The sequence below is a fragment of the Mobula hypostoma genome, chromosome 6 (assembly GCF_963921235.1).
Source record: "Mobula hypostoma chromosome 6, sMobHyp1.1, whole genome shotgun sequence".
Classification (NCBI taxonomy): Eukaryota; Metazoa; Chordata; class Chondrichthyes; order Myliobatiformes; family Myliobatidae; genus Mobula; species Mobula hypostoma.
In genome coordinates this window covers 141,044,089-141,071,344 of record NC_086102.1, presented here as the reverse complement: position 1 = coordinate 141,071,344, position 27,256 = coordinate 141,044,089, and the positions used below count along the sequence as shown (strand labels likewise).

General features: G+C 43.3%; 1 protein-coding gene across 1 annotated transcript in view; it reads right to left on the bottom strand.

Moving 5' to 3' along the window:
- LOC134347665 (parathyroid hormone 2 receptor-like) overlaps positions 1 to 25,295 on the bottom strand; it is a 126,713-nt gene extending 101,418 nt beyond the window's left edge. The window contains exons 1-2 of the mRNA XM_063050032.1: positions 24,745 to 25,295; positions 3,726 to 3,825 (exon numbers count right to left, since the gene is read on the bottom strand). Of these exons, the coding sequence (XP_062906102.1) occupies positions 3,726 to 3,825; positions 24,745 to 24,810 (166 nt within the window). The 5' untranslated portion in view covers positions 24,811 to 25,295. The remainder of the gene's footprint in view (positions 1 to 3,725; positions 3,826 to 24,744) is intronic.
- Between the last annotated feature and the right edge of the window lie 1,961 nt (positions 25,296 to 27,256).

The window sequence follows — 27,256 nt, the reverse complement described above, 5'->3', positions numbered from 1 at the left end:
TGTGGAATTCTCTGCCACAGGAAACTGTTGAGGCCAGTTCGTTGGCTATATTTAAGAGGGAGTTAGATATGGCCCTTGTGGTTACGGGGGTCAGGGGGTATGGAGGGAAGGCTGGGGCGGGGTTCTGAGTTGGATGATCAGCCATGATCATAATAAATGGCGGTGCAGGCTCGAAGGGCCGAATGGCCTACTCCTGCACCTATTTTCTATGTTTCTATGGGTCTGGGAACGCTCAAAAATTTTTCCCATATAAATTACTGGTAATTGCTTCTTCGCTTTACACCATTTCAGCATGAAAGGTTTCATAGGAATGCTCTACCTTAGCGAGGGAAATACGGGACAAGGGTGGTCCCGTATGGGACAAGCCAATTTAGCCCAATATATGGGATGTCCCGGCAAATACGGGACAGTTGGAAACCCTATATTGAAGTTCAACAGTGCGTGACAGGGATTGAGGAAAGGTGCAGTTGACTCATATCGTTTTCTCATGGCCCGGTAGCACACGCTTTGCGGCCCGGTAATTGGGGACCGCTGTGTTAGAGTTCTTTAAGGAAGTAACAAGCAGAGTGGACAAAGGAGAGGCAGTGGATGTCATTTACTTGGATTTTCCAGAAGGTGTTTCATAAGGTGCCACACATGAGGCTGCTTAACAAGATAAAGTCCTCTGGTGTTGTGGGAAATATACTGACATGGATAGAGGAATGGCTGACAGGCAGGAGGCAGCAAGTGGGAATAAAGGGGGCCTTTTCTGGTTGACTGCCAGTGACTAGTGATGTTCTTCAGGGGTCAGTATTGAGACTACTACTTTTCATATTGTATGTCAATGATTTGGATAATGGAATTGATAGCTTTGTGGCAAAGTTTGCAGATGTTACGATGATAGGTGGAGAGGTAGGTAGTGCTGAGGAAGCAATATGATTGCAGAAGGACATAGACAATTTGGAAGAATGAGCACACAAGTGGCAGATGGAACACTGTTGGGAAATGTACAATAATGCATTTTGGTAAAAAGAACAATAGTACTGACTATTATCAAAATGGGGAGAAAATTCCAACATCAGAGGTGCAAAGGAGTTCTAAAGCAAGCCTCCCAGAAGGTTAATTCACAGGTTGAGTCTGTGATAAAGAAGGTAAATGCAATGTTGACATTCATTTCAAGGGGAATAGAATATAAAAACAAGGAGATAATGCTGAAGATTTATAAGACACTAGTCAGGCCGCACTTGGATTATTGTCAACAGTTTTGAGCCCTATGCCTCTGAAAGGATGTGTTGTCATTGGAGATAGTCCAGAGGAGGTTCATGAGGATGATTCCGGGAATGAAGGGGTTAACATATGAGGAACTTTTGGCAGCTTTGGGCCTGTACTCACTGGAATTTAGAAGAATGAGGGGCGATCTTATTGAAAAGGCTCGATAAGGTGGATGTGGAGAGGATTTTTCCTATGGAGGGGATATCCAGAACTAGAGGGCACAGCCTCAGATCTGAGGGGTGACCTTTTAGAACAGAGTTAAAGAGCATTTTTTTTAAATCAAAAGAGTAGTGAGTCTGTGGAATAGACAGCTGTGGAGGCCAAGACCATGGATATACTTAAATCAAAAATTGACAATTTCCTGATTGATCAGGGCATCAAAGGTTATAGCGAGAAGGCAGGTGCATAGGGTTGAGTGGGATCTGGGATCAGCCATGATGGAACGGCGAAGCAGACTCAATGGGCTGAATGGCCTAATTCTGCTTCTATGCCTTATGGTCTTTCGGTCTAACTGCAGTGCTTTATATCTCACAGTTCAAATGTTCTCTCTTTTTTTTAAAAAAAAAACAGCCTCTCTACACAAATGCATACAACAACACATATCCATGCACATTCTGGAGGTATGGCCTTTTGATTTCACCTCAGGGTGAAGCCATAAGTTGGTACAAATGTATGTTATGCAAACTTCCTTACACAAAGAACAAAAATTGTGGTGAACACACCTTTACTATCCTCTTAACCAGCACCTACATCATTCTCTTCACCATACATTATTCCATTGATATATTTCTCTGTCCTGTACAGCTGTGAAAAAATGAGTACAATACACATTTATAGCTGCCATATGTATAAATCGGCTTCAAGAACATTTCTTTGCCATATACTGTATAGTTGTCTCTTACATTTTAACTCTCAAAGTGCAACATCTTATACTTGTTCAGATTAACTTCCATCTGCCCTAACTGTGCTCATATTTCAAAACTGGGCTATATCTTCCTGACTCCTTTGATAACCTACCTCAAAATACACAACTCCATTTTTTTTTTTGGTCATCTGCAAACTTGCAAATCAGACTCCCTATATTTTCATCCAGATCACTTATATTTATCACAAACATTGAAATCCAAGCATTGATCCTTGTGCAACACCACTGGTCACAGAACTTCAATTAGAATAACACCCTTCACCACAACCCTTGTCTTCTATGGCCAAGATTATTTTGAATCCAGTTCACCAAGTCTTCATGGGTGCCATGTGTCTGAATCTACTGGATTAGCCTACCACAGGGAGGCTTGTCGAAAGCTTTACTAAACTCCATGTACAAAATCATCCTCATACTCCCACCTCCTTTAAAACTGGACATGGCCTCCACTGCACTAAGCCTTGCTGAATTAGTCCATGCTTTTCCAATACAAATAGATCCTATCCTTAAGAATCTTCTCCAATAATTTCCCTGCCATGGATGTAAGGCTCACCAGCCTATAATAAGTCACTTACATCATTGCGTAAATTGAGAAGATTTCTTTGCTTTTCTGTTAAACACGATTCTAAAGCTGGGATCAATTCAGGAGCTGTTGTTCCCTGTGGTAACGTTCTGAATTTTCAGCACAGTCGCATTGTTGGTCCCTGTGAGCCAGTCGACAATCAATGAATTTCACATTCAGTTTAAATGCAGTAACCCAGGCAGGAGAAAATAACCAACATTATTGGTCACAGTTACATAGAATTTCAGTGACCACTAGTAGGTAAGGAAATGTATTATATTAAAGAACACAGATACAGTACTGCAAACTTACTAGATAAAGTACAAAAGTAACAGTATTCGAGTTTACAGCTAGATCTATTTTTAACATGAAAATGACAGTGGAATTTTTTTTAAAAATTCTGTAATATACATTGTATGGTTTTGTATTTAAAGCAAAGAAACAAGTTATTCAACCAATGCTGGGCTCCTTTTGCCTTTCTTCAATTCATCCCGTTAACCTTTCCTTCACTTTTGTCCTCTGGATTGTGCCTGCCTGGCATCCACTGTACATAATCCTTGTGTTTCACTTTGACTGAAGATGTTTCCCCTAAGATGCTTTGTTCTAATGATCTGCCAGTCCCAACACCACTTTCACTCCATTCAGCATACAACTTCAATGCAGAGGAAGGCTAGTTATTTACCAATGCTACAGTTGAACTATCAACATGCCCATAAAATTTTAACTGCTCTTGAATGCACCATATCTTAATTCACTAATACCCAGTCCTTATAAAGAAAACCCTCTCTTTTAGTAGTTCTACCTACTCCAGACTTTAAAAGCTAAGACCAAAATTAGTTAACTTTTCAACAAGTTTCTTCTGTTTTCCATTCTCAGTGTGGCCTGTCATTCATTAGGGATCTTAGTCCTGATGACAGAATACTCAAGAAAACTATATAACTCAGAAATTTATGGCAAATTAAGAAACTAAACAAAGTAGCAACTTTGTACCTCCTTCAGTTTGATTCAATATTTGACGATCACACTTTATATTTTCTTCAATAACTTGATTGACTTGTTCTGCCTTGGTAATTACATCAGCAGTGTTAACCTGGAAAGAGAAAAGGAAATCCAGTTGAAATTAAGATAAAATTGATAAGAATAAAGTGAGACTGATAAAGAATGGCACATTGTAAAGTAAAACTTGTATGACACTGGAAGAAATGGTTGTAAGTTTTACCTGAATCCAGAAGATTTACATCTTTGAATTAGTCTTAATTTTGCATGTAATCTCTGCCATATTTCTCTATTACGCCATGTCTTTAAGTGTGTAGTTAAAGACATCGAATCACTGAGCAGTACAGCACAGATAAAGACCCTTTGACCGAGTTAGTCCATGCCAACCATGGTGCCCACTTAACTAGTCCCAATTTTCTGTGCTCAACCCACATTTCTGTGGATTGTCCCTGCATGAAATTCTCCAAGTGATTCGTAAATGATATTGTTGTACCTGCCTCAACCACTTCCTGCAGCAGCTCGCTCCATATACTCACCACCCTCTGTGTGAAAAATTTGTCCAAGTATCAAGAAACATAGAGGAGGCTTGAACCAAATGCAGAGCAGCGGAGATGATTTAGCAATGAGTGACCGCTTTAATAATAAACTGCAAAATAACAAGCCTCGAGGGGCCACAAAACAAGAGCAAATGGATACTTAATATTTAACGCAACAAGTTAACTGAAGGCTAGGAGCAACTGGATGAGGATGGCTGGTTCAGTGGGTGAACCAGGACTGTAGATGTGAGCTGGGATCAAATAGGTTGCATGTGATGAATTGTAAACACGTGGGAAGTGATTCCTGTTAGTTAGGTGGAGGCAATGAGGTACCTGCTTGTGCAGGCCTGATAGGACCCATCTACTACGGCCAGCATTTGAAGGGCTAGTACAATTCAGATGGGTCTGGTGGAGCTCTTCAAAGAGCAATAGATCCAAGATAAAACTGTGAAACTTGATTTCAGGAGGGGCAGAACCAGCAGCTCAATATTCCGGGGTTACATGGTTTCAGATGTGACAGATTAAATAGGAAAGGTGGTGGTAATAGTCAGGGAAAATGTCATATCAAAGTCTAGTCAGAGTAGACTGGAGAACCCATCTCATGAGCTGTTATGGGTGGAATTGAGAAATTAGAAAGATAATGAGGCTATATTACAATCCACCCAACAGTTCGAGGGATTTACAGGAACAAATTTGCAGAGAGATCACAGACTGTTACAAGAAACATATGATTGTTATAGTCGGTGATTTTACCTTCCCACATATTGACTGGGACTCTCATACGGTAAAAGGATTAGATGGGACAGAGTTTGTCAAATGTGTTCAGGAACGTTTCCTTGATCAGTGCGTGGAAGACCCAATGAGTGAGTGAGCGATACTGGATCTGCTTTTAGGGAATGAGACAGGGCAAGTGACAGAAACTTGCATAGAGGAACATTTTGCAAATAGTGATCAGAATGCTATTAGTTTCAAAGTAAATATGGAAAAGATAGGTCTGGTCCAAGGATTGAGATTCTAAATTGGAGAAAGACCAATTTTTATAGTATCTAAAAGGATATGGCAGGAGTGGATTGGGACAGACTGTTTTCTGACAAAAGTGTACTTGGTAAGTGGCAGGCCTTCAAAAGTGAAAACTTGGAAGTACAATGCTTGTATGTGCCTTTCATAATAAAAGGTAACAGATTTAGGGTACCTTGTTTTAGATGTTAAGGCCCTGGTTAAAAAAAGTAGGTGCATGGCAAGTATAGGCAGGTAGGAACAAATGAGATACTTATGGAATATAAGAAATGCAAGAGAACATTTATGTTTAAAAATAAATCAGGAGGGCTTAAAGAAGGCATGAGGTTGCTCTAGCAACAAGGCGAAGGAGAAATCTAAGGACATCAAATCAGTAGAAAGATGTGACATAGGATTGGAAGATGTTGAATCCTAGTGGGTTGAGTTAAGAAACTGCAAGGATAAAAGGACCCTGATGGCAATTATATACAGGCCTCCCAACAGGGAGGTGGACCACAAATTACAACAGGAAATAGAAGAGACAAAAGGGCAATGTTACGATAGTCATAGGAGATTTTAACATGCAAGTCGATTAGGAAAATCAGGTTGGTAATGGATCTCAAGACAGAGAGAGTTGAATGCCTAAGAGATGGATTTTTAGAGCAATTTGTTGTTGAGCCTTCTAGGAGATCAGCTATACTGGATTGGGTGTTATGTAATGAACTGGAGGTGTCTAAGGAGTTTAAGGCAGAAAAACCCTTAGGAACCAGTGATCACAATATGATTGAGTTCAACTTGAAATTTGATAGGGAGACAGTAAAGTCTGGTGTAGCAGTATTTCAGTGGAGTAAGGGAAAATACAGTGGTATGAGAGAGGAGTTGGCCAAAGTAAATTGGAAGGAGCTGCTGGCAGAGATGTCAGCAGAGCATCAATGGCATGCATTTCTGGGAAAAAAAATAAGGAAGGTGCAGGGTATGTATATCCCAAAAGTGAAGAAATACTCAAATGGCAAAATAGTACAACTGTGGCTGACAAGGGAAGTCCAAGCTAATGTAAAAACAAAAGAGAGGGCATACAACAAAGCAAAAATTAGTGGGAAGATAGGGGATTGGGAAATTTTTAAAAACCTACAGAGAGCAACTGAAAGAATCATTAGAAGAGAAAAGATGAAATATGAAAGCAAGCTAGCAAATAATATCAAAGTGGGTAGTAAAAGCTTTTTCAGTGTGTAAAAAGTAAAAGAGCTGAGAGTGGATATAGGACGACTAGAAAATGAGGCAGAGAATTAATAACGGGGACAAAGAGATGGCAGATGAACTAAGTGAGTATTTTGTATCAGTCTTCACTGTGGAAGACACTAGCAGTGTGCCAGATGTTGTAGTGTGTGAAGGAAGAGAAGTGGGTGCAGTTACTGTTACAAGGGAGAAGGTGCTCAACAAGCTGAAAGACCTACACATACATAAATCACCTGGACCAGATGAATTGCACCTTGAAAGGCTTCTGAAAGAGGTAGCATTGGAGATTGTGGCAGCATTAGAAATGATCTTTCAAAAATTATTGGACTCTGGCATGGTGCCAGAGGACTGGAAAGTAGCAAATGTCATTCCACTCTTTAAGGATGGAGGAAGGCAGCAGAAAGGAAATTATAGACCAGTTAGCCTGACCTCAGTGGTTGGGAAGATGTTAGAGTCAATAATTAAGGATGAGGTGATGGAGTACTTGGTGACACAGGACAAGATAGTACAAAGTCAGCATCGTTTTCTTCAGGGAAAAACCTGCCTGACAAACCTGTTGGAATTTTTTGAGGAGATTACAAGTAGGATAGATAAAGGGGATGCAGTGGATGTTGTATATTTGGACTTTCAGAATGCCTTTGACAAGGTGCCACACATGAGGCTGCTTACCAAGTTAAGAGCCCATTGTATTACGGGAAAGTTACTAACATGGTTAGAGCATTGGCTGATAGGAAGAAGGCAGCGATTGGGAATAAAAAGATCCTTTTCTGGTTGGCCGCCAGTGACTAGTGGTGTTCAGCAGGGGTCGGTGATGAGACCACTTCTTTTTATGCTGTACATAAATGATTTAGATGATGTAATAGATAGCTTTGTTGCCAAGTTTGCAGATGATACGAAGAATGATGGAGGGGCAGGTAGTGTTGAGGAAACAGGTAGGATGCAGAAGGACTTAAGACAGATTTGGAGAATGGGTAAGAAAGTGGCAAAAGAAATATAATGTTGGAAAATGTATGGTCATGCACTTTGGTAGTAGAAATATTTTTTAAACTGGGAGAAAATCCAACAATCTGAGGGACTTGGGAGTCCTTGCACAGAACACCCTAAAGGTTAACTTGCAGGTTGAGTTGGCAAATGCAATGTTAGTATTCATTTTAAAAGGCACTGGTGAGGCCTCACCTTGAGGATTGTGAACAGTTTTGGGCTCCTCATCTTAGAAGAGATGTGCTGGCATTGGAGAGGATCCATAGGAGGTTCACAAGGATGATTCCAGGAATGAAAGGGTTATTATATGAAGAATGTCTGATGGCTCAGGGTTTGTACTTGATGGAATTTAGAAAGATGAGGGGGATCTCCTTGATACCTTTTGAATGTTGAAAGGACTAGACAGAATAGATGTGGAATAGATGTCCCCCATGGTGGGAGAGTCTAAGACAAGAGGGCACAGCCTCAGGGTAGAGGGGCACCCTTTTAAAACAGAGATGCAGAGAAATTTCTTTAGCCAGAGGGTGGTGAATTTGTGGAATTTGTTGCCACTTGCAGCTGTGAAGGCCAGGTCGTTGAATGTATTTAAGGCAGAGATTGATATGTTCTTGATTGGACATGGCATCAAATGTTATGATGTGAAGGCTGGGAAATGGGGTTGAGGAGGAGAAAAAAAAGGATCAGCCATGATTAAATGGCGGAGCAGGCTTGATGGGCGAAATGGCCTAATTCTGCTCCTATGTCTTATGGCCTCATGGATTCTACAGATATGTTAAGAGCAAAAGGATTGCAAGGGACAAAATGGATCCTCTGGAAGATCAGAATGGTAATCCATGCATGGAGCCAAAAGGGATGTTGGAGGTCTTAAATGCATCTGTATTGCATCCGTATTTTCTCAGGAGATGGACACAGTCTATTGAAGTGAGGAAAGGACCATTGACTTCATGGACCCTGTACAGACAACAGAGGAGAAGGAGGTATTTGCTGTCTTGAGGCAAGTTAGTGAGGATAAATTCCCACGGCCTAACAAGGTGTTCCCTTGGAACCTGCAGGATGCAAATGCAAAAAACAGCTGGGGCCCAAGCAGAGATATTTAAATCATGCTTAGCGACAGGTGGGGTACCAGAGGATTGGAAGATAGCCAATGTTGTTCCACTATTCAAGAAAGGATCTAAAAACAAACCAGGAAATCATAGGCCAGTGAGTCTAACATCTATACTGGGAAAGTTATTGGAAGGTATTCTGAGGGACCAGATATATGATTATTTGGATAAACATGGATTAATTAAGAATAGTCAACATAGTTTCTTGTGTAGTAGTACATGCGTAAACAATTTTAGAGTTTATTAAGGAATTACCAGGAAAGTTGATGAAAGCAAGGCAGTGGATGTTGTCTACATGGACTATAGAAAGACATTTGACAAGGTCCTACATGGACTATAGAAAGACATTTGACAAGGTCCTACATGGCAGCTTGGTCAAGAAGGTTCAGTTGCTCGGCATTCAAGATGGGGTAGTAATTAGCTGAGACATTGGCTTTGTGGGAGAATTCAGAGAGTGTAGCATATGGTTGACTCTCTGACTGGAGGCCTGTGATTAGTAGAGTGCTGCAGAGATTGGTGCTGGGTCCTTTGTTGTTTGTCATCTATGGTCAATGATCTGCATGATAATGTAGATAACTGGTCAGTAAACTTTGCAAATGACGCTAAGATTGGGGGTGTTGTGGAACGAGCTGCCAGCACAAGTGGTACATGCAAGCTCAATTTCAATGTTTAAGAGCAGTTTGGATAGGCGCATGGATGTTAGGGGTATGGAGGTCCCAGTGCAGGCTGATGCAAGTAGGCAGTTTAAATGGTTTGGCCATGGACTTGATGGGCCAAAGAGTATGTTGCTGTACTGTACACTCCCATGACTAAATGACACTCAAGACCTTTCCTCCATGCCGTACCCTTCCCTGTCAACTGGATACTGCAAACCCCATCCACAATGATGTGAACCCATCAACCAGTACATTGCGTACATGACCACCTTCTACCATCCTAGGTTCCAGAGGTGCAGGCTCAGGCGGGTTGACTGGTCCAAGGACAATAGGCCTGTGGGAGGACATGTGGAAGGTAGGTGTGATGCTGAGGGATGGTGGCAGCTGGAGATAAGTGACTGGATTGATGCAAAGGATGATCTTGAAGGGAAAACGTGGACCACTTTCCGTATCTTGGAAGTCACCTCTCCTCCAATGTCGACCTTAACGACGAGATCCAACATCGTCTTAAATGCACTGGAACAGCTTTTGGACGTCTCCGAACAAGAGTCTTTCATGATCGTGACATCCGAACAGACACCAAAATGTTAGTGTACAAAGCAGTGGTAATCTCAACGCTCCTGTATGCATCAGAAATCTGGGCAACATACCGACGACATCTGAAGGCACTTGAAAAGTTCCATCAACGCTGTCTTTGAAACATCTTAAATATCAACTGAGAAGATAGAAGAACCAATGTCAGTGTGCTAAATGAAGCAAGAACAACAAGCATTGAAGCCTACGTCATCAAGAACCAACTAAGATGGAGTGGTCATGCTGTTCGAATGAAAGACGAATGTCTGTCAAAACAAATCTTCTACTCCCAGCTTAAAGAAGGCAAACGTAAAAGAGGCGGACAACAGGAGAGATTCGAAGACATCTTAAAAGCCAACATGAAGAAATGCAACATTGACATCAACAATTGGGAAACCAATGCCAAGGACAGGAAACTCTGGCAAGCCATCATCCGAGAAGGAACAGCAACTTTCAAAGCCAACAGATGTGCAGAATTAGAATAAAAAGAGAAGAAAATGGAAAGAGAGGCAGCAACAACCAAAGCCTGATCTGCCATCTGGAACTACCTGTCCTGAATGCGGAAGAACTTTCAAAGCCAAGATTGGACTCATAAGCCACTTGAGAGCCCATAAGTAGATCAACAGAACGAAGACCATCATCCTCGACCTCGAGGGATAGCCACGACAATGACGACGATCTTGAAGGGACAGATGAATTGGGGTGAGAGTATGTGAACACCAATGCGCAGGGGCAGATCTTAGGTGGAAGCCCAACACAGTCCCAATGCCAGAGTAGTCAGGTTGGGCACTGCTCATGGTTGATCTGACAGCAGTAGGTGTGGTTGGCAGCTAGGATGGCACTCCGTGCCCTCTTCCAAAATTCAGGAAGCGGCAAACCAGGGCCATGGCGGACGAGACCTCCACCACTGGCTCTTCTGTGGGGAGCAACAGAGATTGGAAACCATGCAGCACTACAAAGGGTGACATGCCCATGGTAGAGAAGGTGTATAAATTTTGAGACAGCTCAGCCCAGAGCAGATTCTTCTTCTATGTGGAAATGTTAGAGGTGGCAAAGCATTGCAAAAACCTCTCTACCTGCTTATTGGCTCTTTCTGGACTCACCGTTCATCTGCAGATGATAAACTCTCTGAGGTGCAGAGGAGGGAGCGGAAGTCTCACCAGAAGCAAAAGATGGATTGCGGGCCCCAGTCTGACACAAAGTCCTGAGAGGAAACAGAAAGGCAAGCTAAATGTTGGAGGACCAGACCCACCATCTCGGTGGCTGACAGAGATTTGGGGAGGGTAATGAAGTGGGCTGCCTTGGAGAGCTGGTCCACCACTATCATGATCACAATGGCCTCATCGCAGCTAGCAATGAACTGACGTACTGTACGTCATGGTGGCCCACCAGAGCTGTGTCGCAGAAAATCCAGGGTTTGTTGTGTCACTGGATGGCCAGAGAGGGGTGAGGAACAGGCTCAATGGAGTATCTCAGAGCGTACAAGCTCCAGAATGTACGTGCAGTTGTTGTGTGCTGGCTAGAGCAGGCCCGAGCTGTAGGGCCTGGCAGATCAGGTTCTCAAGATCCAAAAGGATCAGGGGAGGATCTGCAAGGGTGGAATGATGGGCTGAAGGACACTTACCATTTCGGCTGGGTCAAACTGTCATGACAGGATGTCCACCTTAGTGTCCTTGGAACCAGGTCAGTATGAGATGGTGAAGTTGAATTGGTTGAAGAAGTGGGCCCAATGAGTCTGACATGGGTAGAGTTGGCAGGTCTGCTGAATGGATATGAGGTTCTTGTGCTAAGTCCAGATCAGGGAAGGTTCCATATTCCCCTTCTGCTGTTGTCTCCATCCCTCCAAGGCCCATTTGAACTTGCTTGAGAAAAAAGGCACTAGGGCGTGTCTTCCCACCAGGCCCTCATTTGGAGAGGATGGCTCTGGTAGCAAGCCATGAGATAGGTGATGGGGAGAGTAGTGACAATTTGGTTGTAGTTCCTGATGAAATGGTGGTAGAAGTTGGAGAAGCCCAAAAGCACCGTAGCTATTCGAGGGAGCATGGTCGGGGCCATTCAACAACAGTACGCACCTTCCATGGCTATGTCTTTGTTTTAAAAAAATGTAACCCAGGAAGAAAATGACTGGGTTGTGGAATTGGCATTTCTCTAACTTGTAGTACAATTTGTTTTGAGGAGATGTTGAAAGATTGAATGGATATGACAGAAGTGGTCTTGGGGGTCCTTAGAGAAGATGAGGATGCCACTGTGAGAGATGAACACATACCCTGTAGCTTGTCTTGGAGGATCTCATTAACAAAGGCTTGGAAAACGGCTGTATTGCTGGAAAGCTGGAAGGCATCATCAAACATTCATAGTGACTAGTGAGTGTTAGGAACCCCAGCAGTTGCGGTTCAGGCTGTATGCGCTGCATAGATCCAGTTTGGTGAAGCTATGGGCCCCGCAGTGTGTTTCGTATGCACTAATCATCAAGTGGAGATGGTAGCAGTTCTTTACAGTGATTTTGTAGAGTCCATGGTAGTCTATGCACGGACAAAGACCCCATCCTTCTTTTTGACAAAGAAGCGGTCAGGAACTAGAATGTTCAAATGAAGCCATGCTGTAGCACTTTAGCAATGTAATCATTTGTGGCTTGGTTCTCAGGAGGGGAGAGAGCCAACAGATAACCTGGGGAGAGATAGTTCACAGGAAACTGATTGCACAGTCCTGTGGTCTGTGAGGCAGCAAGGTGCTGGATTACCCTTTTACTGAAGGTGATGGCTAAGTTGTATTCCTCTGGGTGTTTGGTGAGGTCAAGGATTTCCTCCATCTCCACGGATTTACTGCTTGAAGTCAACTGAGGTTGCAGGCAGGTGGTCCAACAGATGGGTCGCCAACTCAGCAGTGAACAGGATGATCAGGTGAAGTGAAGGTTGTGAGTGGAGAGCCAGGGGTAATCCAAGGTGAGAGGATTGTTGGGTGAGTTGATAAGGAGGAATTGGATGAACTTGCAGTGCTCTCAGATGCTGATGTGTGCAGGCTGTGTGCACGCTCTGACCATCCCAGACCCCAGGGGACATCAATCAATGGCCATGACGCAGAAGGGGTGAGAGAGAGCCTGTGGAGGGAGTCCCCAGCTGCACACACAGAGTCCAGTCTAGAAAGCTGCCTACTACGCCAATATCCACAGAGCTTTTAGAGTGTGGAGAACAGGGAGAGTGAGTCAGGCTGTGCTGCTGGAATGATGGGCCGAGGTCGAGCCTCATGGGTAGAAGACTCCTTGTCTCTACCTGGTGGTGCCGTTTTCCCGGACGCAGTGGGTATTTGATGAGTGGGTGATCAGCGGTTCGGCAGTAAGTGCGGAAGTTGTTTCTCCAACGACGCACACATTCTTGGAAGGTTTAAAGAAAGAAGCTTCCCCTCACGGCATGGGCTCCGAAGGCATTGCTGTTGAGAATGAAATGGTTCTGGGAATGGAACTGGGGCTCAGGCTGGTGATCTGGAGGATCATTCCATTAGACACTTGTCAACACGGAGGGCCAGAATGATGAGGCTTTTGAGGTCAGTGGGCATCTCCTAGGTGGACAGCTCACTTTTCAAGTGTGCCGAGAGGCCGAGATGATAATGGGCCAGCAGTATTTCTGCATTCCAGCTGCACCAGAATTCCACCGCGTAATCCAGCACAGGGCATGAGCTTTGATGCAGGCAAAGTATCAGATCCACTGCCTCCCTTCCACCTCCCGAATGGTCAAAAACCTGGTGCACCCCAGCAGTGAATTCCTCACATTTACTGCAGATGGAGGTTTTATTGTCCCAGTTAGCGGCGGTCCAGGGCAGAGCGCACTCAGTCATGAGAGGGATGATGAAGGGAATCTTGGCTTGGTCTGTAGAGTACAAGATGCCCTGGGACAGGAATTTGTGCATCAGCTTGGGAACCTATCAAAGCACTTGGGCACTGGAATCCAGGGACCCAAGGGAGGAGATTAACTGTCGCAGGGTTGCTGTATCCAGATGGAGAGTTGGAAGAGAGACAATCATTGGTTCACCCATCATGTCAGGAAATGTAGAGGTGGATTGACCCAAACACAGAGCAACAGAGGTGATGTAGGACTAAGCCATCATTTTAATAATAAACTGCACAATATCAAGCCGAAAAACAAGGCAGAACAGATACTTAACACGACAAGTTAAGCGAAGGCTAGGAGAGCCTGATTGAGCCCGGCTGGTTCAAAGGGTGAAGCAGTCTGAGAATGTGAGCTCGGTTTAAATACGCTGCAGGTGATGAGTTGAAAATGAGTGACAGGTGATGCCTGTTAGCTAGGCCGAGACTGGGAGGGGTCTGCCGGTGCAGGACTGACGCTGTCCCTTTTAAATCTTACCTCTCTCACCCTAAACCTCCCACCCCTAGTTTTGGACTCCCCTACCCTGGGGAAAGGACTGTTGCCATCCATCTTATCTATGCCCCTCATGATTTTATGAAGCACTGAAGGTCAGCTCTCTTTCTCTGAGGAATAAAGACCTGGCCAGGTCTACCCTCAGGAACATAATATCCCAACTCTTATACTCACTGCCCTGACTGAAGGTCAGCGTGCTAAACACCTTTCTCACCACACTGTCTGCCGATGGTGCCATTTTAAATGAACCAAGGTACTGTGCAAAAGTCTTAGTGACATGTAAAAAAAAATACTGTAAAGCAAAGGTGCTTTTCAAAAATGAAATGTAAAGCTTCCAAAGATCAAAAAAACTACAAAGAGAAGTAAAGAGTAAAAAAAAAACAAGCTAAATCAAATCAATACTTGGTGTGACTACCCTTTGCCTTTAAAACTGCATCAATTCTCTAAGGTACTGCACACTGTTGTGCAGTTTTATACAAAAATCGGCTTGAAGAACTTGCCACAGTTCTTGTTCAGACTTTAGCTGTTTCACTTGTTGTCTCCATAAGGTATAAGACCATAAGACATAGGAGCAGAATTACACCATCTGACCCATCGAGTCTGCTCCACCATTCAACCATGGCTGATCCTTTTTTCTATCTCCTCCTCAACCCCATTTTCCAGCTATCTCCACATAACCTTTGATGACATGTCCAATTAAGAACCTATCAATCCCTGCCTTAAATACACCCAACGACCTGGCCTCCACAGCTGCATGTGGTAACTAATTCCACAATTTCACCACCCTTTGGCTAAAGAAGTTTCTCTGTATCTCTGTTTTGAAAGGGTGCCATTCTATCCAAAAGCTGTGCCCTCGTCCTAGACTCTCCCACCATGGGAAACATCCTTTCCACATCTACTCTGTCTAGGCCTTTCAACATTCGAAAGGTTTCAATGAGACCCCCTCCTCATCCTTCTGAATTCCAGTAAGAGCAGACCCAGAGCCATCAAATGTTCCTCATATGATAACACTTTCATTCCTGGAATCATCCTTGTGAACCTCCTCCGGACCCTCTCCTAAGCCAGCACATCTTTTCTAAGATGAGGGCCCCAAAACTGTTTACAATACTCTGTGAGGCCTCACCAGTGCCTTATAAATTCTCAGCATCACACCCTTGCTCTTGTATTCTAGACCTCTTGAAGTGAATGCTCACATGGCATTTGCCTTCCTCACCACCGACTCAACCTGCAAGTTAACCTTCAGGGTGTTCTGCACAAGGACTCCCCAAGTCCCTCTGCATCTTAGATTCCTGGATTATCTCCCCTTTTAGAAAATAGTCCGCACATTTACTTCTACTACCAAAGTGCATGACCATGCATTTTCCAACATTGTATTTCATTTGCCACTTTCTTACCCATTCTCCTAATCTAAGTCCTTCTGCATCCTATCTGCTCCCTCAACACTACCTGCCCCTCCAACATTCTTCATGTCATCTGCAAACTTGGCAACAAAGCTATCTATTCCGTCATCTAAATCATTTATATACAGCATAAAAAGAAGTGGTACCAACACCAAACCCTGCAGAACACCACTAATCACTGGCAGCCAATCGGACAAGGATCCTTTTATTCCCACTCATTGCCTTCTTCCAATCAGATAATGCTCTAACCAAGTTAGTAACTTTCCTGTAATACCTCGGGCTCTTAACTTGGTAAGCAGCCTCATGTGTGGCACCTTGTCAAAGGCATTCTGAAAGTCCAAATATACAATATCCACTGCATCCCCTTTATCTATCCTACTTGGGATCTCCTCAAAAAATTTCAACAAGTTCATCAGGCAGGATCTTCCCTGAAGGAAATCATGCTGACTTTGTCCTATCTTATCCTGTGTCACCAAGTACTCCATTATCTCGTCCTTAACAATTGACTCTAACATCTTCCCAACCACTGAGGTCAGGCTAACTGATCTATAATTTCCTTTCTGCTGCCTTCCTCCTTTCTTAAAGAGTGGAATGACATTTGCTACTTTCCAGTCCTCTGGCACCATGCCAGAGTCCAATAATTTTAGAAAGATCTAATGCTGCCACAATCTCCAATGCTACCTCTTTCAGAACCCTAGGGTGCAGTTCATCTGGTCTGGGTGACTTACGTACTTCTAGGTCTTTCAGCTTTTTGAGCACCTTCTCCCTTGTAATAGTAACTGCACCCACTTCTTCTCCTTCAAACACTACAATATCAGGCACACTGCTTGTGTCTTCCACAGTGAAGACTGATGCAAAAATACTCATTTAGTTCATCAGCAATCTCCTTGTCTCCCATTATTATTTCTCCTGCCACATTTTCCGGCAGTCCTCTATCCACTCTCATTTGTCTTTTATTTTTAAACACACTTGAAAAAACTTCTATTATCTACTTTGATATTATTTGCTAGCTTGCTTTCATATTTCATCTTTTCTCTTCTAATAATTTTTTTAAGTTGTTCTCTGAAGGATTTTAAAAACTTCCCAATCCTCTATCTTTGTTGTATGCCCTTTCTTTTGCTTTTATAATAGCTTTGACTTCCCTTGTCAGCCACGGTTGTACTATTTTACCATTTCAGTATTTCTTCATTTTTGGAATATGTGTCCTGCATCTTCCTCATTTTTCAATGAAATGCACGCCACTGCTGCTCTGCTGACATCCCTACCAGCAGCTCTTTCCAGTTTACTTTGGCCAACTCTTCTCTCACACCACTGTAATTTCCCTTACTCCACTGAAATACTGCTACACCAGACTTTACTTTCTCCCCGATCAAATTTCAAGTTGAACACAATCATATTATGATCACTGGTTACTAAGGGTTCTTTTACCTTAAGCTCTCTAATCGCCTCCGGTTCATTACATAACACACAATCCAGTATAGCTGACCTCCTAGTAGGCTCAATGACAAACTGCTCTAAAAAGCCATCTCTTAGGCATTCAACAAACTCATTCTCTTGAGATCCATTAACAAACCTGATTTTCCCAATCGACCTGCATGTTAAAATCTCCCAAGGCTACCATAACATTGCCCTTTTGACTCGCCTTTTCTATTTCCTGTTGTAACCTGTGGTCCACCTCCTAGCCACTGTTGGGAGGCCTGTATGTAACTTTCATCAACGTCCTTTTACCCTTGCAGTTTCTTAACTCAACCCACAAGGATTCAACGTCTTCCGATCCTATGTCACATCTTTCTACTGATTTGATGCTATTCTTTACCAGTAGAGCCACGTCTCCTCCTCTGCCTATCTTCCTATCCCTCCGATATAACATGTAACTTTGGCCATTTAGCACTCAACAACAACCATCCTTCAGCCACAATTCAGTGATGTCATACCTGGTAATTCGTAATATTGCAACAATATTATCCACCTTATTTCTTATACTACGTGCATTTAGATACAACACCTTGAATACCATATTTGCTATCCTTTCTGACTCTGCATCCCTAAGATTTGATACTCAGCCTGTTGGCTGCAACTAAGTCCCATCACCTGCCTGTCCTTCCTAACAATCTGACTGTACGCTATCTTTACTTTTTCACCATCCATCCTATCTTGAGTCCCTTCACACCAGTTCCCACGCCCCTGCCAAGTTTGTTTAAACCCTCCCCAACAGCTCTAACAAATCTGCCTGCGCAAATATTGGTCCCCCACAGGTTCAGGTGTAACCTGTCACTTCTGAACAGATCATACCTCCCCCAGAAGAGATCCCAATTATCCAAGAACCTGAAACCCTGTCCCCTGCACCAGCTTCTCAGGCACACATTTATCCGCCAAATCATCCTGTTTCTACCCCCACTGGCGTGTGGCACAGGCAGCAATCCAGAAATCACTACCCGGGAAGTCCTGCTTCTCAGCTTTCTACCTAGCTCTCTAAATTCTCTGTTCAGGACCTCTTCACTTTTCCATCCTATGTCATTGGTACCAATATGTACCAAGACATCTGGCTGCCCCACGCCCCGCCACCTCTCCAAAATGTTATGGACGTGATCTGAGACATCCCTGACCCTGGCACCTAGGAGGCAACATACCATCCGGGTGTCCCGTTCACATCCACAGAATCTCCTGTCTGTTCCCCTCACTGCTGAGTCCCCTATCACTACCTCTCCCTTCTTCTCTCCCTTTCCCTTCTGCACCACTCAGTGCACGTAACCCGGTCACCGTGGCATTCTCCTGGGAGATCATTCCCCTCAAAAGTATCCAAAGCAGTATACTTATTTTTGAGGGGAATGGCCACAGGGGTGCTCTGCTCTAACTGACTATTTGCATTTCTCCTGACAGTCACCCAGCTGCTCACCTCCTGCAACTTCGGAGTGACTACATCCCTGCAACTTTGATCAATTATCTCCTCACTCTCCTGTACAAGCTGAGGGTCATCCAGTTGCTGCTCCAGATCCCTAACACGGTTTTCAAGGAGCTGCAGCCGGATGCACTTCACGCAGATGTAGTTCCCCGGGAGATTCTGGGTCTTCCAGTTGTCCAACATCCGGCATGAAGAGCACACCACAGCCATTTAAATTTTACAGTAAGAGGGGGGAAAAGCCAAAAAGGAGACCTTAACAGACGCTTTACACAGAGCCGACGCCTCTTCCAAGCCGAAGCCTCCTTTGAGCCAAAGCCTGTCACTTCTACTCTCGCCACTGGCCTATTCCCGACAATGGCCACTCCGCTTATCCCTTCTGTACTTTTATTTAGTTCATAGAGCTCTGTTGACGCCACTGATAGGCCACATACAATTACCTCCCCAGGTAATTCCAGACCACCTCAATGATGTACAGTCGACGTTTTGGGCTGAGACCCTTCATCAGGACTAACTGAAGGAAGATCTGGTAAGAGATATGAAAGTGGGAGGGGGAGGGGGAGATCCAAAATGATAGGAGAAGACAGGAGGGGGAGGGATGGAGCCAAGAGCTGGCCTGTCTTCTCCTATCATTTTGGATCTCCCCCTCGCCCTCCCACTTTCATATCTCTTACTAGATCTTCCTTCAGTTAGTCCTGACAAAGGGTCTCGACCCGAAATATCGACTGTACCTCTTCCTAGAGATGCTGCCTGGCCTGCTGCATTCACCAGCAATTTTGATGTGTGTTGCTTGAATTTCCAGCATCTGCAGAATTCCTCGTGTCCACCTCAATGATGTTGAGATCAGGGCTCCGTGGAGGCCATACCATCTGAAACCATATAAAAAATCTGGGCGACTGAGACTTTTGCGCAGTACTATATGCACTTGTACTCCATTCACTCTGTTCCATTACACTCCCTAGTGCCCTACCATTTATAGTATACAACAGTAGTTTGACTTACCAAAATGCATCACTTCAAACTTAACTGTATTGAAATCCATTTGCTACTTCAAGATCTCCCAGGATTCCATGGGATTTAGCCTTCCAGACCTCTCTTCTATGGACTGTCTATACTCCTCACTGCCTCAGTAAAATAACCAGCATAATTAGTGACCCCACCCACCCTATACATTCTCTCTTCTCCCCCTTCAATCAGGCAGGATATACAAAAGCTTGAAAGCACATACAACTAGGCTCAAGGACTGCTTCTATCCCACTGTTATCAGACTCTTGAATAAACCTCTTATACAACAAGATAGACTCTTGACATCACAGTCATCCTCAATATGATCTTGCACTTATTCTTTACCTGTATTGTACATCCTCTTTAGCCTTTACAGTTTATTCTGCATTTTTTATTGTTTTACCTTATTCTACCACAATGCACTATGGACCTGTATGAACAGTGTGCAGAGACAATTTTTTCGTATTTGTACATATGATAATAAAATAATTTGTCCTACCATGTGGAACCGTGTCAAAAATCTTGCTAAGTCCAAATAGATAACTTGCACTACCTCATCCTAATCAACAATACCTTTTTGGTCAGCCTTTCAAAAAACCCAGAAGGCTCATCATGTGTTATTTTCTATGCCAAAAGCCTTGCTGACTCTTCCTCATCAGACTCTGTCTATCTAAATGCTGGTAGATCCTGTCCCCAGGAATTCCCTCCAGTAGTTTCCTCACGACTGATGTCAGGCCGACGAGCCTGTCGTTCCTTGGCTTGCCCTTGCTTCCCTTCTTAAACAATGGAACAAAATTTGCCACTTTCCAATTCTTGGAAACTTCACCAGTTCACAACAATGAAGCACGTAGAGTGTCTACAAAAAGTATTCACCTCCCCCCCCCCCAGATGTTTTCATGTTTTATTGTTTAGCATTGAATCACAATGGATTTAATTGGCTTTTTTGACACTGATCAACAGAAAAAGACTTTCATCTCAAAGTGAAAACAGATCTCTACAAAATGATCTAAATTAATTACAAATATAAAACACAAAATAATTGATTGCATAAATATTCACCTACTTCAAGTCAGTATTTAGTAGATGCACCTCTGGTGGTAATTACAACCTTGAGTCTGTGTGGATAGGTCTCTATCAGCTTTCCACATCTGGACACGACGCTTTTCTCCCTCATTCTTCTTTGCAAAACTGCCCAAGCTCTGTCAGATTTCATGGGGATCGTTTTCAATTCCAGCCACAATTCTCAATTGGATTGAGGTCTGGACTCTGATTTGGCCACTCCAGGGCATTAACTTTGTTGTTTCAAGCCTTTCCTGTGTAGTGTTGGCTTTATGCTTGGCGTCATTGCCTTGCTGGAAAACAAATCTCCCAAGTCGTAGATCTCTTGCAGAAGACATCAGGTTTTCCTTCATGATTTCTTGTATTTTGCTGCATTCGTTTTACCTTCTACATTCATAAGCCTTCAAACACACAGCATGATGCAGCCACTATCAAGCTTCATGGTGGGGATGGTGTGTTTTTGATGATGTGCTATGTTTGGTTTACACCAAATATAACGTTTAGTCCGATGGCCAAAAAGCTCAGTTTTGGTTTCATCAGACAATAGAACCTACTTCCAGCTGACTTCAGAGTCTCCCACATGCCTTCTGGCAAACAAGCCGAGATTTCCTGGGAGTTTTTTTTTCCAACAGTGGGTGTCTCTTTACCACTCTCCTATAAAGCTGCGACTGGTGAAGCACCCAAGCAACAGTTGTTGTATGTGCAATCTCTCCCATTTCAGCCACTGAAGCTGATAACTCCTCCAGAGATGTCATAAGCCGCTTGGTGGCCCCCCTCACTAGTCCCTTTCTTGCACGGTCATTCAGTTTTTGAGAACGGTCTGCTCTAGGCAGATTTACAGCTGTGCTATTTCTTTTCCATTTCTTAATGTTTGACTGAACTGTATTCCAAGGGACATTCAGCGACTTGGAAAGTTTCTTGTATCCATCTTCTGAATAGTGCTTTTCTGTAACCTTTCCATGGAGTTGCTTAGAGTGCTCTTTTGTCTTCATGGTATTGTTTTTGCCAGCAGTTGGACCTTTCAGATACAGGTGTATTTTTACTACTATCAATTGAAACACCTTGACTGCACACAGGTCTCCAAAAACAGATCTCCTTTTAACTTATTATGTGATTTCTAAAGCCATTTGGCTGCACCAGTCATGATTTGGTGTGTCATGTTAAAAGGGAGAGAATACATATGCAATCAGTTATTTTGTGTTTTCTATTTGTAATTAATTTAGATCACTTTGTACAGATCCGTTTTCACTTGGACACGTAAGAGTCTTTTTCTGTTGATCAGTGTCAGAAAAGCTAAATTAAATCCATGTTGTAAAACAACAAAACATGAAAACCTCCAAGGGTGGGGGGGGGGGAATACTTTTCTTAGACACTGTAAATCCACAGAGGCCTCCACAGTTTCTTCTCTAGCCTCCCAAAATGTCTGAGGATGCACTTTCTCAGGCCCTGGGGATTTATCCACGTTAGGGTGCACTATTTAAACTGCACTTCCTCTCACCCTGTTACTTGTAATGATACCATTCCTTTTTCTTAATTTATCTATCTCCTCTACATCTGTTCTGGAGCTGTGACCTTCCACTCCAAGATACCCGAGATGTCCTCTTTTTTTTAAGAAACGTAACCTCCCACTCTTCCGCATCACTTCTGGTTGATGGAACGTTCACCCATATCTCCTCCATTTCCAAACTTTCTCATCCCTCCTCCTCTCCAGCAGAACAGGAATAGAGTTCCCTTGATCCTTGCCTTTCACCCCAGCAGCTTCACTATCCAGCACATCATCCATTGCCATTTTCCTATTAGTTGCAACAGACCCCACCGCCAGCCTCATCCCCTCCCCAGCCCTTTCTGGTCTCTGCAAAGTCTACTTTCTTCATGACTATCTGATTCACTCCTTCTGCCCCATCCATTCCTTTTCCTTCCCTGACATTTTAATTTCCCCTCTCCATTCTGACACCCACCTCAGCCAAATGCAAACTAATGGAACAGCATCTCCTATTTTTTGGTAGTCTACAGCCTGACAACATTCACATTCAGTTCTGCAATTTCAGGTAGTGTCCCCTCCCTCTGTACTCTTTCTCTCCCTTCTCATCTACCCAGTCCCTCTTACTCATAGCCAACATCCGCCCCCCCTTCCCCTGAAGACCTGATTAGCCTGCTTCTTTCCCTTCCTCTGCCTGCTCTGTCATCACACCCCCACGCACACCTCACGTTTTGCCATCTGCTCACACCACCTCTCTTGCTTACACATTCCAGATTCCTTTCTTATTAGATTGCATTATCATTAGCCCCTTGCTGCCTCCATCTATCAGCTCCCAGCCTCTGTAACTGTCTCTGCCCTTCACTCAACCATCTGCGTACCCCCTCACTTAGATCCCTCCATCTTGTCAGTTCTTGTCCACTCCTCCCCTTTACTCTTTCAGTTTAGCTGAAGTTTCAGACCCAAAAGGTCCACTGTTCACTTCCCTCCACAGATGCTGCTGATACAAAAGAGTTGTTTAATTTTTCTGCCTTTTTTATTCCCTATTATAAATTTGTTATTCTAAAACCTGAAAACACACGTCACCCAGCTCAAATTCAGCTTCTATTCCACCATTATAAAACAGCTGAATGGTTCCCTAGTTCAGTAAGATGGACCCTCGGCTTCACTACCTCATTGTGACATTGAACCTTGTCATCTGCTTGCACCACACTTTCTCTGTAATTGTAACAATTCATTGTGCATGCTACGATTGGTTTCCTTTGTACAACCTCAATGCTCTGATGTGATGAAATAATCATAAGACCATAAGAAAAAGGAGCAGAATTAGGCCATTTGGCTCATCAAGTCTGCTCTGCCATTCCAGCATGTCTCATTTATTATCCTTGTTAACCCCATTCTCCTGTCTTCTCACGTAATCTTTGACACCCTTACTAATGAAGAACCTATCAATCACTGCTTTAAATATACCCAATGACTTGGCTTCCACAGCTGCCCGTGGGATTGAATTCCACAGATTCATCATCTTCTTTGTAAAGAAATTCCTCCCTATCTACGTTCTAAAGAGACATTCTTGTTTTGTGAGCCTGTGCCCTCTGGTCCTAGACTTCCCCCCATTGGAAACATCCTTTCCATGCCAATTCTACCTAATTTTCTGATATCCAATCCTTTTCAATAAGATCCTCCTTCAAATTTCTAAACTCCAGAGCAGTCAAGTGCTCCTTGTATGTTAACCCTTTCACTCCTGGAATCATTCTCAAGAAACTCATCTGTATCCTCTCCAATGCCAGTTCTTCTTTCTTAGATAAGAGACCCAAAACTACTCACAATACTCCAAGTACAGTCACAGCAGTATTGCATCCGTTTTTTTCTTTATTTATTCAACTCCTCCTAAAATGAAAGCTAACATTGCCTTTGTCTTCCTTACCACCAACTTAACCTGCAAGTTAACCTTTACGGAATCCTGCACTAGGATTCCCAAATCGCTTTGCACCTCTAATTTCTGAATTTTCTCCCTGTTTAGAAAATAGCCTATGACTTTATTCCTGCTTCCAAAATGCATGACCATACACTGTCCTGTACTGTAATCCATCTGCTATTAATTGTATGGAAATTTAGGCACTATACATTGGTAGATGTGACACAAAAAAACCATTTTACCAACTAACTTCTTTGGTGTTTAACTAAAAGGGACCCACGTTTACTCTAGCTAGCTTTATTCCCTTTTTACATTTGCTGGAGGCACTTCTTTTCCTTTGGTATAAATCTTCTTTTGTTGTTGAATTTGATGTACAGATTTTTGTGGCCACGATCTGAACCATGAGATTTCAAGCAACTTAAGTATTAACAAAAAACATTCTTCCCTATCTGGTAATAACTGTAGATTTCATAGAAATTCCAGTTATTGCAATTTATACAATTATTGCTAACAAAGACACTTATCCGCAAAGAAAACGAAACAATTACTTCTAAAAACTCTTGATTATACTATATATCAAATCAAAGGCCTATGTAGCAGACATAAATAAAATATATCTTCGGAAATACACTTAACATTAGACATGTTAAGTAACTGAATCGGGAATAATTTGCCCATTGTCTGGTGCAATTTTAGTTGTTGACATCTAAGCTAACACTACGGAATATGTACGAGCTGAGATGCTTCAGCAATGGTCCAGGCTGATTTCGTCCCAGATTTATTTGCTTTCAAGAGGCTTACCTGTGGAGTCAAGGCAAAGCAGCAGTACAACAGCGAGAGCACACCGAGACCGGACGGTTCCTCCATCCTGCAACGACCAGGCTTGGCTTTTGCAGTCCCGCTAGTCCAATCGCTGTCCAGCGCAGAGATCTTCACACTTCTCGACTTTCTGTTTCTCAGCACGTCGAAAAACTGGGGAGCAAGTTGATTACCCGGAGGCTCGTGGACTGAGAGTTATCAGATTCTAACAGGTTTTGATTTTAAACTGTTGACCTTCATGAACTCGAGAGCACTGGTGGAGTTCAATCTGCCTCCGAACCATTATGCCCAGAGTCTGGGATTGACCCTCCCTCTGTACACGACTGAATAATTTATCACAAAAGCAGTCCCCCTCGTGAAATAAAATAATTTCTTCCTTCATGAACTTAACTCCTTGCAATTGCAAAGAAGAAGGGCTGAGTAGTTAATCTCTGTTAATAGCATGAAGTCTGCATCAGTAGGGAAAATCGTAATTAAGGACTTCGTTTAAAGCCCGTTGTCTTCTACGTGGGGAAATATAAATTGCCAGGACGTGTTCTCTTAAACACTCATTACGTACTATTCAGAGCGGTGAAGAAAGAGCAGGAAGTTCGGGATTTATAACATAGTTACCACTGCGCCATCTCCTGCAGAAGGCACGGCGTTACCCCGAGTACAAGTGTAATAATGCACTGAGTTCATCTCGTAAATCTTACAGTTCTTCATTGAAACACTACAGTCAAATAAAATGGACCAGTTGTCTTCTGTTAAAAAAGTAGTCTGAATTTAAATTTTTTTGCACACATTGGCAAGCTTAGTGAGAAGGGGAAATTTAGCAAATCATAGCTCTGATATTGCCGTCAATGTTTTCTTTCGCCCAGGTGCTGGTTGAGTTTCAGGAATTCGGCAGCGCTCGACCCTCTGACCGGACTCGGCTGCTGGACTCGCTGTGCGGCTGAAACCCCGTTCCAGTGAGCGCTCTCGCTCAGACCGCCTTCCCCGCGCTCTCGGCGAGGGCATTGATCTGAACGAACGATTTGCGGTTGTTTCCCGGTTTCAATTATGTAAGTGTTTTATTTCACTTTGTTTTGCAAATTGTTAATATTTATATCTGGAGTTATTCACAAATATGTAATAACGCTTGCCAGTTTTGACAAACAAAAAGCTTTCCTGTGTGGCTTTTGAGAGGGCACGTGCTGGCTTACCCGCGTCATTCCAAAACAGGGCACAAGGGAGATAAGAGTAAAATTCAGATATTATTACCCTGAATGCAATTAGATAAGCTTGAAAGTTGAATAAAAAAATTCTAACACACTAGTAACTTTTCTATTCAATTCATTTCTTTTCATTTCTATTTAATGCAGCAAAGCTTGGACCCAACCAGGTTGACACCAAACCAATGAGAGATGTCATGGGGCTCTTGCTCACTAATTTAGATTTCAAGGAGCATCTTGTATCAGGAAAGTGTGTGTGTGGGATAAAAGGAAACCTCAGCAGAGAGCTTTTGAGCACAATGCCCACAGAGCAGCGAGCACAAGGCCTGTACTGAGTGTGAAAAACTGGGGGCAGTCAAGAGGCCAGAACGAAACGGGGGCAGAGTACATGGAGGACGGAAGAACAGAAAGCGACTGCCAGAATCAGGGAGGGAGAAAGCCTCAAGGAGTCAAGCGCAAGATTGAGAGTGCGCAGTTCAAGGTGGAGGTGGCTGGCGAACTAATCAATGTCAGCGCGGCGGGGGGGCGGGGTGACCAATGGACTGCTGGACGAACTCGGCAGACGGAGCAGCATCTGGAGGATTTCTTTCCCCCACAGATGCTGTTCAACTTGCTTAGTTTTTCCAGCAGATTGCTTGTTGCTGCAGATTCCAGCATCTGCAGCCCCTTTATGTAGAGGGGGAGTTCAGGGCGCTTCATGGTAATAATCACAAGCAAAGTCCCTGCAGCACAGCTGGAGGCGCTGCTACCTCTCAGCTCCAGCAGGATCTGTTGAAACCTGACTCCACTGGCATCGTGACCACGTCCCAAAGACGTGTCGGTTGAGAGGTCAGATTGCCCCTAATGCACGGGAAAGTATAGCATCTGTGGGTCAGGATGAAAACCTGAATGTATTAAGTAGGATTACGGAAATTATATCACGAAAGCTATGATAATAAGAAAAATCATAAATATATGATATAATTTTCATAATCCTGCAATATTCAATTAATTCATAAAACTTATTGTGTTGATTGATGCAAAAGATTTGCAGGATTAATTAACCTTATTAACAAAGGTCTGAAAATTCACCATCACAGCTCAGACATTAGTGATGGTAGTGGCTTTTACCATTGCTATTAATAAGGCTAACTAATCCCGCAAATCTTTTGCATCAATCAATACAAGAGCTACTGGTTCATTTCCATACTGAAACTATTTATATTTTACTCTTCAAAGTAAGTCCAGACAGATTCTACTTACACAGCAATAGCCCAGCTGTGATCTGTACTTTGTTCTTGCCATCCCGATCCTTCAGTTGC